At 42.9% G+C, this 20,133-nt stretch overlaps 2 protein-coding genes across 5 annotated transcripts in view; one reads left to right on the top strand and one right to left on the bottom strand.

Moving 5' to 3' along the window:
- The window catches only part of RAB3GAP1 (RAB3 GTPase activating protein catalytic subunit 1), a 93,307-nt gene extending 79,215 nt beyond the window's left edge, over nt 1-14,092 (top strand). For both annotated transcript variants that reach the window (XM_085870027.1, XM_085870028.1), the window contains exons 22-24: nt 12,139-12,254; nt 12,361-12,463; nt 13,118-14,092. In XM_085870027.1, coding sequence (XP_085726153.1) covers nt 12,139-12,254; nt 12,361-12,463; nt 13,118-13,342 — 444 coding nt within the window. In that variant the 3' untranslated portion in view covers nt 13,343-14,092. The remainder of the gene's footprint in view (nt 1-12,138; nt 12,255-12,360; nt 12,464-13,117) is intronic.
- Nucleotides 4,227-20,133, bottom strand: part of LOC147032414 (ubiquitin carboxyl-terminal hydrolase 17-like protein C) — a 69,994-nt gene continuing 54,087 nt past the window's right edge. For 2 of the 3 annotated variants that reach the window (XM_085870038.1, XM_085870041.1), the window contains one exon: nt 17,190-19,789. The gene's annotated coding sequence lies outside the window, so the exon portion shown is untranslated. Of the gene's footprint in view, nt 4,572-17,189; nt 19,790-20,133 lie in introns of those variants that run through there. The other variant, XM_085870039.1, reaches the window with a different exon arrangement.

The raw sequence follows: 20,133 nt of genomic DNA, 5'->3' as shown, positions 1-20,133 counted from the left end.
CGCCAGCGCGGCCGACCTTGGCGAGACCAGAGGTTTGTGCTGCACGGCACCAGGCCCGTCTGACCTTGGCCATATCAGGGATGGGCGATGACGCTGAACAGCGCCGTCGGCTGGGCGCACCATCAATCCCATAACAAACCCACGCATCACATCCAGCCAAGATCTCAACGCACGTCCGAACGGCCTTGGCGAGAACAGAGGTTTGCGCTCCAGGGCGCCAGGCACGTCTGACCTTGGCGAAACCAGGGGTGGGGGTAACGCTGAACAGCGAACCAGCCCCGGCTCTGAGCCGATCTCTGAGTCCCACACCAAAACCGCGCATCCAACCTAAACGAGAAAACCATGCACGTCCACACGGACGGTCAGCGTAGCCTGAAGACGTATCAGTGTTTTACCACAGCAAAAACATCGTCCGCTCCGACGCAACCTTCCCCTCACGTACAGCGTGTCCTCCCAGCATAATCCCCACACATGACAGGGTAGCGAACTGTGGGCTGCCCTCACAGCTGGAGATCAGCAAGACCTCTTTATTCGCCACGATCGCCCCCACGCTCTTCACATCATATCGATCATATCGGACATCCCATCGATTGATCCCAGCCAAACATATTATGCTCACACGCGAACTGTCAGCATTTATTTTAACAATGCTAAATCGCATCAATCGTGCAGCGAGAATCAAATACGCAACAATTAGCAACCCATGAATCACATTGTGTGTACGCCTCTTGGTTGTCGTCGCGACGTTGCGATGACTTGCTTGTCGTCAATGGTCGCGTTCCGCGAACTTCTTGAACGCGAACGGCTCGCTCCAACCCCCCCCGCTGAAATCGTCTGAACGACACGGGTGTGCACCGTACCACGAGCGCCGCGGGAGCGCGAGAGCCCGTCGCCGCTGGCATGGCTCCCGTTGCTCCAGCCCCGTCCAACATCGTCGTCGGAAGCAATGAACGGCAGCCCATGTTGCATCGTTGCGGCTCCTGCCGCCAGAACCTCGCCCTCGGCTATTGAAGGAGGCACAGGTGCACCTGGAGTTACGAACTGGAGGTCTAGCCTGAGGCGCGCCAACCAGTCCCGGCCCAAAAGGGCGGGCCCCTCCCCTCGTACCACAAACAACGAGAGTAGGGCGCTTTGACCTCGGTAGACCACCGAGATCTGTCACAGCAAGTGACGCAATCGCTTCGCCGGTGTATATGCACAGCGACAAGGTCGTCTTGACCAGGTGAACACCGCGAAGGTCACGAGCAGCCCTCTCGCCCATGACCGACACTGCAGCCCCGGTGTCAACTTGAAACACGATCGGCTCGCCATTCACCTCGACCTCCACAGGCATTGGTCTTGTCACCTTCGGACCAATTGAAAACAGGTTCAACATCGGCAGCATCTCCTGCTCCGGGTCGCTATGCCCAGGCTGCAAGACTCGATCCGGGGCGTAAAAGTGTACGCCATGCACAAAACACCGTACCGGCAGTAGGTCTCGACCCGGGACGTAGGGGACGCTTCGCACACCGCCATCCATGACCGTTATGATCGGCACTGACTCTCGGCACACACACCGTAGACGTCCCCGAGTGCTCAGACCGCCGTCCGACTGACTGCATTGCAACGCTCGGTCACGACCCGCACCGAAGACGGTGCGTGTGGCTGTGCGCGCCTGGAACATCGCGCTGACCTCCGGATCATCTGCAGCAAACCGACCATCGAGACCCCGGACATTCCTCAGAGCTTGTGCGACAGCTGACGCCGCGTCTGAGCTGAACTTAATGTCCTCGTCCTTTAGCCGTGGCATTGCAGAAACCATTCCCGAGGCTTGCAAAGCAGAAATAAAACGAACTCCGAGCGTGGCCGTCGTTCACTCAACGTGACTCGCAGGCGCCGGCGGGACGTCATGCTGCAGGACTCGACCCGCACCGAAGACTGTGCGTGCGGGCGCGCAAAACTCGCGATGCGCTTCTCTGGGACCCTCGCCAGGTGTTGTCCAAATGCACACTACTACAGACTACCACAAATGCCTCAGGCAGCGCGAACACCTATATCCCTTACAGGCACGTGACCACCAAAACCACTCCTCCATGCCTCCACAACGCTCCCCGCATTGTGCCCTGCCCACACATGCCAGTACACCACAGTGACACTCACCTGGATCAGGAGCAAATCACTCAAACCCCCCGCAGATGACCTTGGACCCTGAAATTTTTGATGCCATAAACAAACTTAGGTACATCCTGGGTGATGAAGGTTGTGGTCAAGTTTCATCAAAATTGTGTGTGGAGTTTCCAAGAACAGAGCAAATACCTATTTTGTGGGGTCAATCCCCGTTCACCTGTAGACCCCCTTGATGAGCGCAGATTTTGATGTGGTCGATACACTTTGGTACATTACTGATGATGAAGGTTGTGGTCACGTTTCATCAAAATCTTGTCTGTAGTTTTGGAGAAGAGAGCAAATACCTATTTTGGGGGAGTCCAAAATCACTCCCTTCCTCCCCCCCTCGCTATAGACCCCCTTAATGAGTGCAGATTTTGATGCAGTCAATAGAACTTCATTCGGCATCAAAAATAAACCTTGTGGCCAAGTTTTATCAAAATCGTGTGTTTGGTTCAAGTGATAATGACATTGTTTACGGACTCGCTCACTCGCTGACTCACCATTGGACACTGCTCGATTGTATAAGCTCCCCGGAACTATGTTCCAGGTGAGCTAAAAATGAAAGTAAAATTACAAATGGCACGTGGGGAAAAATGTGAAAACCGGATCTACAGGACATGGCGCTCCAAACTAAATTAATATTGACTTGCGAAGAAGCCATCCTTATGCATGGGTTAATTCTCCCATAATTATGGACAGAATAGAATATGCCTGGTGTTGGCTTAGTGATTAAGGTGGCTGGCTTGGGACCTAAGGGTCCTGAGTTTGAGCCCCTGTTGGCCAATGAATTAACACCAAGTGGGGTTGACTCAGCCTGTCATCCTTCCGAGGTCGGCAAAATGAGTACCAGTGTACTGGGGTAACAACCATTCTGGGTAACCTGTGTCGGAGTGGCGACCTCTCCAGGACTGTACTCCTTGCCAATGAAACTGCCTAGGCAGCTCTTTGCACCTTTACGGCGTGAAAGGAATGGTATTATTATTACTAGCGCGGGCCCGTAGGTGCGGGCCCGTATGTGCGTGCCCGTAGGTGAGTGCCAGTATGTGCAGCCCTCTCTCGCCCCCTATCTCTCGCCGCCCCTCTCTCGCCCCCCCTACTCTCATCCCCCCTCTCTTGCCCCCCTCTCTCCCCGCTCGTCTCGCCCTTCCTCTCTCGCCCCCACTCTCATCCCCCCTCTCCCGTCCCCCTCTCTCGCAGATATTGGTCGACAGATAAATGTCCGTAACTTTGGAATCGCTCGTCCGATGAATATCAAACCTCGAAAAGGCACATCTGCGGGTCACCCAGCAATATTCGTGGCAAGTTTCAATCAGATCGGATCGTCAATCGTGCAAAAAATAAATAAATAAATAAATAAATAAACATTGTGACGTCATTCGTGATGTCATAGCACCGTGTCTTGTCATTGGTCGACAGATAAATGGCCATAACTTGGGAACCGCTTATCCGATTAATATCGAACCTTGAAAAGGCACATCCGTGGGTCCCCAGCAATATTTCTGGCAAGTTTCAATCAGATCAGACCGTCAATCGTACAAAATAAATATATAAACATTAATTGTGACATCATTCGTGATGTCATAGCACCGTGTCTTGTCATTGGTCGACAGATAAATGGCCGTAACTTGGGAACCGCTCGTCCGATTGACATCAAACCTCAAAGGCACATCTGCAGGGCCTCGGCAACATTCCTGGCAAGTTTCAATCCGATCGGACCGACGGTCGTCGAGAAACTGCGGTCGCAGACAAACAGACAGACAGACAGACAGACAGACATACACACACACACACACACACACACACAGAGATTGCTAGAATTATAGATAGACTAGTGCGGGCCCGTATGTGCAGCTTCGTGCCTGCAGTATCAGGTCCCCAGCATCAATTGTGATGTCATATCAAACGAAGAAGAATTGTGACGCCCACTCTCTCTCGCCCCCCCCCACTCTCCCCCTCTCTCCCCCCACCTCTCTCGCCCCTCCTCTCTCCCCCCCACCTCTCTTGCCCCCTCTCTTGCCCCCCTCTCTTGCCCCCCCTCTTTCTCACCCTTCTCTCTCCCCCCCTCTCTCTGTAAATGTATTCACAAATGTCTACCAAGCACAACGATTAATTCCAACCTTGGGAAAAAACAGCTTTCAAACCTTTGGGAAACAGCTGTTTCCTTCAGGAAAATTCAAGCCTTGGGATTAATTAATAATTTGAATAATAATCAAACCTTGGGAGTAAATAATTAAATAAATTAATAATTAAATAATAATCAAACCTTGGGATTAATTAATTAATTCAAACCTTGGGAGACACTTGGGAAACAGCTGAAATGGATGAGGAGGAACGATATCAAACTTTGAAAAGGCACATACTCAGGTCCCCAGTGTCGATTGTGACGTCATACCAAACGAAGAAGAAGAATTGTGACGTCAATCCTTCAAAAAAAAAAATAATTAAACAAACATTAATTGTGATGTCATTCGTGATGTCATAGCACAGTGTTCTGTCATTGGTTCACAGATACATGGCCGTAACTTGGGAACCGCTCGTCCGATCGATATCAAACCTCGAAAAGGCACATCAGCGGGTCCCCAGCAATATTCCTGGCAAGTTTCAATCAGATCGGACCGTCAATCGTGCAAATAAATAAATAAATAAATAAACATTAATTTTGACGCCATTCGTGACGTCATAGCACCGTGTCTTGTCATTGGTCGACAGATAAATGGCCGTAACTTGGGAACCGCTCTTCCGATCGATATCAAACCTCGAAAAGGCACATCCGGGTGTCCCTGGCAATATTCCTGGCAAGTTTCAATGAGATCGGACCAGTCGTCGTCGAGAAACGGCGGTCGCAGACAAACAGACAGACACACACACACAGAGATTGCTGGAATTATAGATAGATTATGGACAGAGTAATTTTCCCAGATTTGGTGTATTTTAGTATGACTTGTAATACCCCCACCAAGAGTGACACTATGTGATACACACTTGCATAGAGAGGATAGGAGTATTAATTTTTTTTTACCCCCTTCATCCTTCGCAAATTATATGTGGTACAATTACAATATATATGTATGCTTATTTACTGAGGATGTACGCAGATGTGGCAATGTGTACATTGACGAAAGTATCCCAGGGGGGGTTTGTCATTGCTTCCCACACATGTTTCAACATTTTTTAAAATTATTATCATTAGTGGTTGAAAACTGCCACCTTTGATTGGTCAAATATTTTTCATTCACAAAGTAATTTCCATAAATTTTCGACCATGGGGCTTCATAAGAGTTTTCATTATGAGTTTCAGGTGTATGTTGTGATCATTTTCATTTTTTTTGTGTTTTTACAGTCTCATCTGTATTTCGACGATTTTTCACCGTATAAAATCTTTTCTCCAAAGGTGCACGCACGTGCGTGTGATGTCCGATATTTTGCTTTCGCCGGCGATACTATTTTCAGGGAATCCATTCACCTAATTTTCAACAAAGTGTGGTGACTTTCAGGTCTATTTTCATTTTAACTGGGCACTCCAGGGATTGTTAGGTGGAATTTATTCAGTATTTAGTGCCAGCATTCGAGATCGAGAATGACAGGAATGCTTTGTCCAAAGCAGCTGCAATTGACATGAACGGACCATTGGCTGTGTTCACACTCCGGGTATCGATGGCAGAAAATATAGATGGCATCTCATCCATCAAATTACGTTTTTTTTATTATGTTTTTTTTAATACGTCTCATAATTACGCTGTGGAAATTAAGTCCCCCACAAGAACTGGAATTAAGACAATTGCACACACAAAATCAGACAGTTTGGTGAATATTTGATTTGTAATTAGATCTAAACTTGCCATTTTCTGCAGTTTACTACATTCTGGGTTTTTTTTCTGTTTCAAGTCACTAATTCCGTGAATTCCATCTATTTTCTGTGATCGTGTAAAATCACTCGCTCTATGAATGAATCAATAGAAAGTTGATTGAAGTATGCTGACGGCCATGGGATGCAAGGGAGAAGCTGAGGTTTCGGGTGTGAAGCCTTTTGCACCGACTGATCTTTACCGTAATGAAATTGTAATGTAGTTAACTTGTCTGCATTTAGAAAGGCAGGCAGTAACCCTTCCTTTAGTGTCCACATGTTGGGTGGATTTTTATTTTTCTGATTACGTCAAAAAAAGTGCCATTGTTCACCAGGTTTTGCATTCTTGGCTATTTTTGAGATCCCTCTGGTTGATGGCAAATCCTAACGAACAGACATAGGGGAACAGCAATCCAAAATGTAATTGAGACCGTTTGCTAGTTGTTAGACTTGCCCCAAAGGGGTCGCAAGACTGTGTGCGTGCGTCCATGCGTGTGTGCATTTATTTTCGCTTAAAAAAAAAATTTCTCCACAACTGCTTGTACGATTGATGTGAAACATTAAACATAGGAGGCACTCCCCATGGAGAATATTTTGTTGATAACTCTGACATCAAAGGTCACATGGTATGGCAGCCATATTGGATTAACGAGAAAAAAAATTGGACATCATCTTCGAAACCCGCTCAATGAAAATAATTGAAACCTGTCATATGTCAACTCCCATGGGGTAAGTAGAGTGATAATGATAACGTCATCGGTCAAGTGGTATTACAGCCATAATTGCTTGAATCAAAATCCTAATCCGAAACGTCATATATCTGATCGATGACCCGATGTGAGTGAAAATTTTATAATTCATGATCTCATTGGTCACGTGGTCTGGTGGCCAAATTGGATTGCAAATAACAAAATTCTTAAACATTTTTAAGAATCATCTTCTCCAGAATCGCTTAATAGATCAATGCGAAACTTCATACATATGATCAACTAGCCATGGGGAATATAGTTTGAAAATTTCAACGTCTCATGGCTTAATGTAACATGGCTGCCAAACATATTAAGCTAAAAAATTTTTTTTAAATGACCGTTTTTACAGCCATTTTTCCCTGCTGTGCAGGGGTTGGGCTTTTTCTTGAGGCAATGTTTTATGGCCGGATGCCCTTCCTGACGCCAACCCTTGTCGCCTCTTACGACACACAGGGATATGGTACACCTATTCTAACCGGGGCATACACCGGGACCAGTACACTGGCACTCATTTCGCCGACCTCGGAAGGATGACAGGCTGAGTCAACCCCCTGGTGTTAATTCAGCAGCCAACGGGGCTTGAACTCAGGACCCTGGGATCCCAAGCCGCCACCCTAACCACTAAGCCAACACCAGGCTTATAAACATATTAAGCTAAAACCTTTATAAACATTCTATCAAACTGCTGAACCAGTTGATCCAAAGCATTTTAAATATATCATCAACGACCCATTGGGACACAAGTGGCAACAAAGACATCATCTGTCATGCAATTTAGCAGACACAGAGGATTTCATGAAAACCTAAAAAAAAATTCCTTATGTTGAACCACTTAATCGAGTGATGCGTAACTGCACATATATGATCGACTAGCTCTGCGGAATATAGTTTGAAAATTAAAACATCATTGGTCATGTGGTCTGGCAACCATATTGGATTAAAGGGAAAAAAAATTGACACCTTCAAAACCGCTCAACGAAAAAAATAATAAACATGTCATCAACTCCCAACAGGGTACACAAAGTGATAACGATGATGTCAACAGTGAAGTGGTATTCTAGCCATCATTTGTTGATTTGAAATCCTTATCCAAAATATCTGAAACTTAATTGATCTGATCTACGACTCAATATGAGTGAAGAATTAAATTTATAACATCATCGGTCACGTGGTCTGGTCCCATATTAGATTGAAAATAAAAATGTAAAAAATCTCTTTCTCCAGAGCCGCTTAACAGATCAATAAGAAACTTCACACAAATGATTGACCAGCCACTGGGAATATAGCTTGAATTTTTTTCATATTCATCATTTTAATTTTCAATGTGCACAAAAGTGGTTGTTAAGCATCCTCAGAATTACTCAGTAAATTATACTAATAAAAAAAGAGTAGATAATACAAAAAAGTCAATTATACTAACAAAAAAAAAATAGTAGATTAACCTAAAAAAAAATGAAGTAAATTATACTAATAAAAAGTCGATTATACGAACAAAAAAACAGAAAAGTAAATTATATGAATAAAAAGAGTAGATTGTACTAAAATAAAAAAGTAAATTATACTAACAAAAAAGAGTGGATTGTACTAAAAACAAAGAAGTAAATTATAATAATAAAAAAGAGATTATACTAAAAAAAAAGGAAACTATATGAATAAAAAGAGATTATAATTTTTTTAAAATAAAGTAAATTACACTAATAAAAAGTAAATTATACTAATAAAAAAGAGTACATTATACTAAAATTAAAAAATAAAGTTAATTATACGAAGAAAAAGAGTACATTATACTTTTTTTAAAAAAAGGAAATTATACAAAAAAAGTAAATTATACTAATAAAAAAAAGGGTAGATTATATTTAAAAAAAAAAAACAAGAGGTAAATTATAAAAATAAAAAAAGAGTACATTACTCGACGGTCAAAAGTTTTAGAACACCCCCATTTTTCAGTTTTTACTGAAATTCAAGCAGTTCAAGTCCAGTGAATAACCTGAAATGGTGCAAAGCTCAGCGGTAAACTTCCAGAAGTATTAAAAAAAAAAAAAAAAAAAAAAGGTTTAGGTTACCAAAAACTGAAAAACAATGTAAATTTCAGAGTTGTTAAAAAACACCCTTTAACAAGTAATAATGGGATAGCAACTGCAGCTTTTCTGCAGCAATGGAAGTAAATTAAGCCTTGAAAGTTGATGCAAACAATTCCTCCAGGTGTCCCAACTTTTGTTGATTAGTTACAAACCCTCTGTCTGTATAAAAGCAGTGTTGAAACAGACTGTGTTGTTACACCCTCTGAAGCATTATTTGGACATTAATGTACTGCAGGAAGTAGTATATTACGATCATAATGGCGAGAAAAGACAATCAACAAAAGAAGACAGACAGACCATTATAACCCTTAAAACTGTGTCTTTCATTTAGATAAATTGCAAATAAACCAAGGTGTCAGTGAGTACAGTTTCCTGCACCATCAAAAGGCACTTGGAAACTGGAGGAAACTCTGACAAGAAGAGTTCTGGCAGACCCAAAGCCACAACACAATCAGAAGACAAGTTTCTGAGAGTCAACAGCTTGCGTGATAGGTGGCTCACAGGACAGCAGCTTCAAGCACAGCTTAACACTTGTCGAAGTAAGGAAGTCTCAGTTTCAACTGTGAAGAGAAGACTTCGAGCTGCAGGTTTGACAGGTCAAGTGGCAGTAAGAAAGCCATTGCTAAGATGGCAAAATATGAAAAAGGCTTGCCTGGGCCATGAAGCACCGCCAGTGGACTACTGAAAACTGGAAGAAGGTCTTATGGACCGATGAATCAAAATTTGAAATCTTCGGTTCATCACGCAGGGTTTTGGTACGTCGTCGAGTAGGCGAAAGGATGGTTCCTCAGTGTGTGACACCAACTGTCAAACATGGAGGAAGCGTGATGATGTGGGGCTCTTTTGCTGGATCCAGAGTCGGCAACTTGCACAGAGTGACTGGCACCCTGAACCAAAAGGGCTACCACAGCATTATGCTGCGCCATGCAATACCCTCTGGTCTACGCCTAGTTGGTCAGGGGTTCATTCTACAGCAAGATAACAACCCAGGCTATGTCAGGCTATGTCAGGCTATACCTCCAGGCTATGTCAGAACAACCTTAGAAGAAAAGAATAAGATGATAGGCTTCAAATCATGGAATGGCCAGCACAGTCTCCAGACTTAAACCCCATCAAGCTGGTTTGGGATGAACTGGACAGAAGGGTGAAAGCAAAGCAACCTACAAGTGCAACACATTGATGGGAACTTCTGCAACAGTGTTGGAAAGATCTTTCCGAACAATATTTGATTCTCATTGTAGAAAGAATGCCACGAGTATGTTCGGCTGTTATATCTGCAAAAGGTGGCTACTTTGAGTCAAAAATTTTGTTCAACAAAACGATTCCATGATTTCTTTTTTATCTGCAATTGTTTATTTGTTCTATGCTTTAATTTCAGAGTACACTGAAACATTAAACTGCTTAAATTTCAGTGTAAAACTGGGAAAATGGTGGTGTTCTGAAACCTTTGACCAGTCGAGTATGCTAAAAAAAAAGGAAATTATACTAATAAAAAAGAGATTATACAAAATAAAAAAAAGTAAGTCGTACTAATAAAAAAATGTAGATTCTACTAATAAAGTAGATTATACTATAAAAATAAAAATGATTAAATTATACCAATAAAAAAGTAGATTATACGAAAAAAAAAGTAAATTATACTTGTAAAAAATAGAGTACATTATACTTAAAAAAAGAAAAGTAAATTATACTAATAAAAAAAAGAGTAGATTATACTACAAAAAAAAAGAAGTAAATTGTATGAATAAAAAAAGTGGATTATTCTAAAAAAAAAATTTTAAACACTAAATTATACCAATAAAAAAAGTGAGTAGTAAAAGTGAGTAAGATTAGGTCTTGTCCAGTTGGAGGAAAAATGTATTACAAACAGACATCTTCGTTAATTTCTTGCAAAAACAGTTGGCCTTCATGATGGTTGGCAGTGAATGATTGTCTTCAAGGGAAAAACACTACAGAACCAGGAGGTTCCACTCGCAGAAAATGTAGGAGAGAGTAGAGTGTCACAGATCTTTTATGTCTCTGGAAACCTTGGCATGTAGGTTTCGGTGTCAATGTCAAAAGGACAACAAAGTTTAATGTTTCCTTGTTATCTTGCCAAAACAAAGTTTTTGCAAGATATGTTAGTCAGCTTGTATGTTTTTTTTTATTTTGTTTTTTGTTTGTCTGTAATCATGTATAAAAAATTCTGCAGAGCAGTTATCATTGGAAATTTTTGTAACTTCGCATATCAGAGGCCTATAGAGGTCCCTTTCAGCGCACATAATTTTGAAGTTCAAGGTCAAAGGTCAAAGTCACTTTGTCGCAAATCAGGGGAGTCAACGAAACCCTTATTTTTTTGAGTAATTTTGATAGGATCGTCTTCAAACTTCATGGGAATATAGTTCGTGGTCTGGTGCTCAGCTGATTAATTTTTGGTGGCGATTGGCCTTGACCTTCATACGTTTTTTTTTTTTTTTGTCTGTAATCACGTATAAATCACTCTGCAGAGCACAGTTATCATTGGAAATTTTTGTAACTTCGCATATCAGAGGCCTATAGAGGTCCCTTTCAGCGCATAAAATTTTGAAGGTCAAGGTCACTTTGTCGCAAATCAGGGGAGTCGACGAAACCCTTATTTTTTGAGTAATTTTAATCGAATAGTCTCCAAACTTTATGGGAATGTAGTATATGGTCTGGCGCTCAGCTGATTAGTTTTTGGTGGCGATTGGTCTTGACCTTCATGGTTAGCGCCTGAGGTCAAACATATTTGACCCCAAGGTCAAATTTTCAAGTTTTAGGAACCATATTGTGTCACACCTCAAATTGAACACCTCAATGAGTGCTTTCTAGATATGTCAAGCTTGAGACATTATGACGCAAACATATTTTTCATGGTTACTCTGGAGAACGATTCTCATCGGAATCTCTCGTCGGCAGATATTCCTCAAGGAGTCGCTCCTGGTGGATAGCAGCTCTGTTCACCTCAGTGTGACCTTAAGTCACACGTGGTCATCTTTTGGCAAGATACGGTTTTTTTTTTTTTTTCAAGCTGTTTTGCTGCATTGATTAATCATGATGGGAACCCTGTCCACAGCACAGTTATCAAAGGACATGTGAATTGGAAAATTGAGCTCTTCCCATTGGGGAACACGCAAGTCAGGAGGAAGAAAAATCTAACTTTGTGGTCTTTTTATTTAATATATGAGGGAACATTAATGGCAAGTCATTTTAAAGTCTTGGCAACATCAACAATGGTCGAAGAAATGCTGAACACCTCCACATGTCTAATAGCAGGCATAGGTCATTGATACATTTTCAATTTTGATGATGCCCACAGGATGTGTTGCAGCAGTTGGGGCTGGCAGAGACCGTCATTGCTCGTGGACGTTCCTTGCGTGCAAAGTTTGCTGTTCAAAGCCTTGACAAGGACAAAGAGAAAGAGGAGGTGGAAAGGTAATCTTAATTGTCAAATTTACATATGTTCTACTGTCCTTTGCTTTTATGCCTTCCACTCTATTTCCTTATCAACCCTTATTACACTTTCATTTCTGGGTACGAGATTTGTAACAAGCCTGCTTGAGCAGCCAGAAGTTCCTGTTATTGGTGCTGGACGAGGCCCAGCTGGGAGCATTCTCCGTGGGCTTTTTATCAACTCTCAGCAGGTAAGACAGAGTTCAAAGCTTGAATGGTCTTCAGTTGATTTGTGCTGAACTGGAAATTTTCTTCTCATTTGCAACAATAATACTTTGAGGACCCCATCAGTCTATGGCATCTCTTTGTCACCGGGTACTACCTCTCTGTGACAACTCATTTCAGCCTCGGTTAAAACTGTCAGCATAATGTATATTACAGTTTCTGAAAGTCATGCTGAAATTTATTTGAGAAAAATCACATTGAGAGTTTGAAAGGATTGAACGGTTTAACACTGAATACAACATTTTATTTTATTTAATACATGGTCTCGGCTTGTGGAAGAGAAAGGACACAGAACAGACCAGGCCACAACAAGACCAGGGAAACAGCAGGAGAAAGGGAAAATGCCAATAGCAGGGTGGAGGGAGAAGGTAGACCAAGATGGACAAACAAAGTATGCAGGTAAAGAGAAGGGTTCGGAGAGAACACAAGGGGTGGACAAGATGGATACGTGAGCAAACGTTGATGAGTGGTGGGGGTGGTTTAATGGGTGTAGAAAAGATCATGGTTTTGGATCGGGGATGGTGGTGAACAGCTGAAATTTATCCCCAGAACACACGTTTTCTCAAACGTAATCATATTTCTCGTTTTGTCTTCATTTACTTCTGGTAATGTATCTGCAGAACTCTGCATACACACCTGGAGACGATGTTGCATTGATTCAAGGCAACTCTGCGAGTCTTCCTTCTGGTTTCCCAGCTCCTCGTGGACGCGAGTTTGTGCTACGCACACTTGTCCCCCGCCCTGCACCTTATTCCTGCTCGGTGCCTCAGCGTATGTTCTGTGTCTTACTCAAAGACCAGTTCACACTAGCAGGCGCCTTCTCATCCGACACCTCCTTCTACTGATGGACAACTGTTGCGGATGCTCTCCCAGTACTTCTCTCCTTTTTGCCATTCTTATACCAGACGGTGGGCTATTGTGAAGCATAAACAATAATCGTCGGTTATATCTTTAAACACCTCTGGGCCATGAGGTTCAAGAAAGGTCACAATAATGTTTACTTTTACACTCACTGTTTTTGACCAAAACTTAATCAGTTATGTCTTTGCAGTTTCTTTATTTGCCCTTTGTTTATGCAACATAAATGTGACGGTTGATAAAACTGGCAGATTTGTGTCCCACAAACTGCGGAAAACTGTCTCAGAATGGAATTGCCATCATTGGAAATTGGTGTGTGTGTGCGTTGCGTGCAGGCATGCTTAATCGCTCGCACTATGCGTTATTGATCATCCAAAGAAAACAACCTGTCTTGACACATCAAAATGGAAATGTTAAATTACATGGAGATGCAATTTCATAGACAGCATGGTTTTTCCATCCAGATTGAGTGGTGCATGGAAACAAGGTGTTGGTGATGTGAATGTCAGTTAAAAATGTACTGGTCAGAAATAGACCACTATTTTGTTGGAATAATGTGCATTCATAAATATAGGATGTATAGTACAGAAAGGAAGCTGGGCTTCCACAGGTGCACAGTTTTTCTTTGGTTCCATGATAAAACGTGAAGAAATATCAAATTCGGAACTTAGCAGCAGCAACTTGTGGTTGAAGGAGCTGATGTTGGAAGAAAAGAGCAATAAAAATCATGAAAATTAGTTATTAAAATAGTTCTCATTCTGTAAAATACATATTTGGCTAGAGTTGTATACAGTGCCTATAGAAAGTCTCCACCCCTTTTCAAAATTTTCACCTTTTGTTGCCTTTTATAGCCTGGAAGAAATTCCATCAAATCAGACTTTTTCCACCTATATTGATGCATCGTAACCCAAAACTTCCAAAGTGAAAAACAAATTCTACAAATTTCAGAAAATTAATTTAAAATACAAAACTAGAATATCTTGGTTGGATCAGTGTTCACCCCCCTTTTAATAGGAATTGTAAATTAGCTCAGCTATAACCAATCACCTTCAAAATCACACACCAAGTTAATTGGCCTCCACCTGGGTTAAAATGGTGTGATTCTGATGATTTCAGAATAAAATCAGTTGTTCCTGTTGGTTTCATCTGCTGGATAGTGAATTTCACAGCAAAGACTCAATTATGAGACCCAAGGAGCTTTCAAAAGACCTCTGGGATAAAGTTGTGCAAAGGCACAGATCAGGGGATGGGTATAAAAATATTTCAAAGGCCTTGGATATCGCTTGGAGCACAGGCAAAACAATCATTAAAAAGTAGAAGGTGTATGGTACCACAAAGACCCTGCCGAGATCAGGCCATCCCTCCAAACTGCATGACCAAGCAAGGAGACTGATCAGAGGCCAATGGCAACTTTGAAAGAGCTTCAGGCCTTTATCGCAAAGACGGGTCACTGTGTGCATGTGACAACAATAACCCAAGCACTTCACAAGTCTAGCCTGTACGGAAGGGTGGTAAGAATTAAGCCATTACTAAAAAAAGCTCACCTTGAGTCCTGTTTGAGGTTTGCAAAAAACCAGTGGACATTCTGAAGCCATGTGGCAAAACGTTTTGTGGTCTGATGAAACCAAGATGGAACTTTCTGGCAAAAATGCAAAACTACATTTGGTGCAAGCCCAGCAAAGCACATCACCCAAAGAACACCAGCTCAACTGTAAAGCATGATGTTGGCAGCATCATGTTCTGGGGATGTTTCTCATCAGCAGGGACTGGGGCACTTGTCAGGATAGAAGGGAAAATGGATGGAACAAAATACAGAAAAATCCTAGAGGAAAACCTGCTGTGCTCTGAAAGAAAACTGAAATTGGGATGAAAGTTCACCTTTCAGCATGACAATAATCCAAAGCTCCACTCGAGTGGCGAAGGAACAAAAAGATAAATGTCCTTGAATGACCCAGTCATTACCCCGATCTAAATCCAATCGGAAATCTGGCATCACTTGAAGATTGCTGTCCATCAACGCTCCCTATGCGACTTGACTGAGCTTAAATAGTTTTGTACAGAAAAATGGCAAATATTTCCCAATGAAGGTGAGCAAACAAAGTCGCACGTGGACAGCTGGCTTGTTGGCAGCGACGTACTTTGAACGCCAGCAAGCCATATGATCTTGAATGGGTGTGGGGATACAGGATATATCATGTGAACAGCAACTGAGCTCAACATCCAGGTACTTCAAACTCCAGCAAGAGATCTGGTGTTGGCTTAATGGTTAGGGTGGCGGCTTGGGATCCTAGGGTCCCGAGTTCATGCCCCGTTGGCCGCTGAATTAATATACACCAGGAGGTTGACTCAGCCTGTCATCCTTCCGAGGTCGGCAAAATGAGTACCAGTGGACTGATAAGGGGGACACTGGATCAGCGGCATAGCCGTGTCCCAGCCAATGATGCAACCAGCAGCCACAGGCTGCACTCGATAGAGAGAGAGCAAGCGATCTCATCTTGAATGGGCTTGGGAATTCAGGATATAGCAAGTGGACAGCAACCTACCTCGACAGACACGTACTTTGAATGCCAGCAAGCCATCTCCTTTTCAATGGGTGTGGGGATGCAGCAAATAGCATGTGGACAGCATGATAGCTTGACAGCTATGCACTTCGAACAACAGCAAGCCGTCTGATCTTGAATGGGTGTGGGGATCCAGGATACAGCATGTGGACAGCGAGCGAGCTCGACAGCTACATATTTTGAAAGCCAGAAAGCCATCTGAAATTGATAGAGGGACACAGGATATAGCACGTGGACAGATAGCTGGCTCGACAAAAACGCACTTCGAACACCAGCAAGCCATCTGATCTTGAATGGGAGTGGGTACGCATCACCAAGCATGTCGTCAGCATGCAAGCTCGAAAGCTGCGTACTTCGAAGGCGAGCAAGCCATCTGATCTTGAATGGGTGTGGTGATACAGGATATAGCATGTGGACAGCCAGACAGCTCGAAAGCTCCACACGTCAAATGCCATCAAGCCATCCGATCTTGAATGGGCATGGGGATACAGGATGTAGCAAGTGGACAGTGAGCTAGCTCCACAGCTACGTACTTCGAACGCCAGCAAGCCATCTGAAGTTGAATGGATGTGGGGATGTAGCAGAGAGCATGTGGATAACAACTTAGCTCGACAGCTACATTCTTCAAAAGCCAGCAAGGCATCTAATCTTGAATCAGCGTGGGGATACAGGATATAGCATGTGGACAGCCAGCCTGCTCGACAGCAAAGTACTTCGAATGCCAGCAAGCCATCTGATCTTGAATGGGCATCCTGATTCAGATTATAGCATTGGAACAGCCAGACAGCTCGAAAGCTTCATGCGTCAAATGCCAGCAAGCCATCCGATCTTGAATGGGTGTGGGAATGCAGGATATACAATGTTGAGAGCAACCGAGCTTGACAGCCATGTACTTCGAACGCCAGCAAGAGATCTGATCTTGAATGAGCGTGGCGATGCAGGAAAAAGCATGTGGACAGACAGCCAGCTCGACAGCGACGTACTTCGACCACCATCAAGCCATCTCATTTTGAATGGGCTTGGTGGTGCAGGGTATTGCATGTAAACAGCCAGCCTGCTCAACAGCTATGCACTTTCAAGGCAAACAAGCCATCTGATCTTGAATGGGCATGGGGAGGCAGGATATAGCATGTGGACAATATGCCAGCTTGACAGTAATGTACTTTGAACGCCAACAAGCCACCTGATTTTGAATATGCGTGAGCACACAGGATATTGCATGTGAACAGCCAGCCTGCTCGAAAGCTCTGTACTTTGAACTTAAGAAACCTATCTGATCTTGAATGGGGATACAGTACACAACATGTAGACAGCCAGCCACCTCGACAGCTCAGTACTTCAAACGCCAGCAAGGCATCTCATCTTGAATGGGCGTGGGGACACAGTACACAGCATGGGGACAGGCAGCCAGTTGACACAATTGCGGCAAAAGTTTGCAGTGTTATCAACCAGGTCACTCTGTTTCACAGTGAGATATTCCTTTTGTCAATACGTAGGTCAAAAGACTCTTGGGTAAAGGGAAACATTACTGACAGCCAATTCGACTATAGTACAAAAATTAAATTTATAAAGCACCAGCAACAATTATAATTGAGAGTACATGAATATAATTATTTTTCTTCCACATCCCCCCCTTTTTCATATCAGGAAAAATTGGAATAATCATGTTACACATGATCACCATACCCCGTTCACAGAAGAGAAAATATTTTCTTCACCACTTGATGTACTTGGTTCACAGATCAATCATTATAAGAGGTAACATTATTTAATTCATAAATGCATAGAGTTTTGCCTGCCAAAATCGATCAAAGGGTTACACTGGGTGGTTTGACATTGCCATCTAGAGACGAATAAAGACTGCACACCTAGTTTAACGTCCATCCGAGAGATCGTGCATCATCTGTGAATCACCCTACGTGCTAAACACCAATAGGGAGTTTGGAAAATGGTTGTGACTTTAAACTTCACATTAATCTGAGAATCATCTGTGTGGTATAAATACTCGTTCATCACAAGGTACTTAAATCATACCTAACAACTTTACAAATCACTTTAAAATCATTCCAAATCACATTTCTACATTTCGATCACATTTTAAGTACAATGGTTACGAATCAAATCAAAGATTTTGGAAACATTTTTACAAATGAAGACTTCAACTTGCTGGGCTGAGCAATTGGAGGCAATTTAAATGGACCCCCATTCAGAATATATTTTACATTCACAATTCTCATTTCACAATATATCAGCATTTCTCTGGCTCTTAAATGAAGCTTCGACACTTGCTTCAGCGTCTATTCGTGGCACGGCACACGCACACTTATGTCCTTTCCTGCCGGCAAAGCACAGATTCCAGTTTGGCATTGGCCCGCGCAGGGAAAGAATCTGTGGCCTTTGCGTTATCAAAGTGGCCACAAGCCAAAGTGGCCTCTCGACTATAATGTATGCATTAATATTATTATTCTCTAACAGGATATTCAATGATCCTCTTCAGAGGCCATCCATTTATAATGAATGCAACGTACAGTGTTCAAAGCCAAAATCATCTCGCCGTTCTCAAGGCATAATATGATTATTTAAAACTGCACCGAGACGCATGTGCGCTTCATGCTTTAGTTGTAATATCACTTCTAACAAGACAATCATGTATGACATCGTACACAAATCTTCAGTTCCGTATCGAGCTCACAATCGCTTCTAATTTGGATATTCACCAAGATCGAATTCACACACACACACCACCTCTCTATCTGGTCTTAAAACACTCTCAACGACATCTGCCCTGCACTCCAAAGAGACCGCACCACAATGATAGGGCTTTGTCTTTCAATACAAGCTGACATATACCCAGTTATTTGTGTCCACGCCAAAGATGCAACAGCATGTGAGGAGTGCCGTCATCGTTTTTCCTCTGGAATTGGCGTGTGCACTTTGCCTCATCCAGAGTCTATACAGTCTATACTCTATAGTGACAACCAATCCTTATCTCCACTTTCCGTACTTATTCATTCCCATAAGCCTCACAGTTCACAATACACAACAGAGCACGTTTTATTCCAGTTAAATCTACTGGACTCGCACACGCTCCATTTCAACACTCACTTAGTATCACATGCAGATCAATGCAAATCAGTGCGTATACAAATCAGATATAAATACAAACATACAAGAGTTCCAGGTTGGAACACCCAACTTATGTCCTTAACACAAAACTAAACATTTACAATCACATAGGATTCACAAATCCGTCCAAAGAGGTAACTCCTTAATACGAAACTGTAGGATTAAGGAATCCATTCCACCTCCACACAATAACAATGCAACAGTATCACGGCAAGTAAACTTCCAGTGAGCAGAATGAACAAACAGAAATCCAAAGAGGTAACTCAACAAACATTCGTAACACATATTCATTCTCCCCCTTGGGGACTTCAACTTACAATCATCAAATGGAATAATGTTTGTCTTTCTTAATGAGCAGGGACTTCAACCCTAGGGAGCAAGTACTCCAATCCTCTCCTGGGGGGGGGAGGGGGGCTACAACCCTCCCTCTTTGCAAGGCAGAGACTTCAACTCTCCGTTAGAGATCCCTGACTTCTATTTAAAACATTAAAATGCCCAGGGTAAACCCTGTAATCTTAATTTTAGGCCTGTTCATTAATCTTAATCTTAAGATTCTCCTTTGTATTCCTCTCCTCTCAATTGAGTGCCACGTTACCCATTCGGCTGAGAGACACAGCATCCGATCTGAAGTAAGAGCAAACATCTTAGTTCGTGGCCACTTGCTTGCACACGTTGCAGATGACTCGCCGTATGGACCTTCAAGGCCTTCATTGTGCATTGTGCGACCACGGCAAGTTCACGATGTATCTGTGGAGCAGCAATTTGTGAGTGTGGTCAGGGTCATTCCCTCAGGCAGGCACCATGCAACAGCGATATTGTTACAAATCTGGAAGCCATGAGCACTCAACATACAGGTCCTATAGCTTAGTTATTTCAATAAGTAAATGTGGATAGATAGCTCCCTGCTCCCTTTCCCTTGTTTAATGGGTAATTAAATGGACATGCGCTGCGAAGTTACTTTCATAGTCAGGGTTTCTTTTACATTTTTACACCCCTTATAACAACAACACGCCTTCACCTCGCTTCCTCCCACCATCCTGGGACGGCACCATTGCCCGCGGGCATGTCAGCACGTACGTGGGCGGAGTCAC

This window comes from Eptatretus burgeri, chromosome 2 (assembly GCF_056783735.1).
Source record: "Eptatretus burgeri isolate ZD-2024b chromosome 2, Ebu_testis_v1, whole genome shotgun sequence".
NCBI classification, from domain to species: domain Eukaryota; kingdom Metazoa; phylum Chordata; class Myxini; order Myxiniformes; family Myxinidae; genus Eptatretus; species Eptatretus burgeri.
This window is presented reverse-complemented; position numbering and strand designations above follow the sequence as displayed.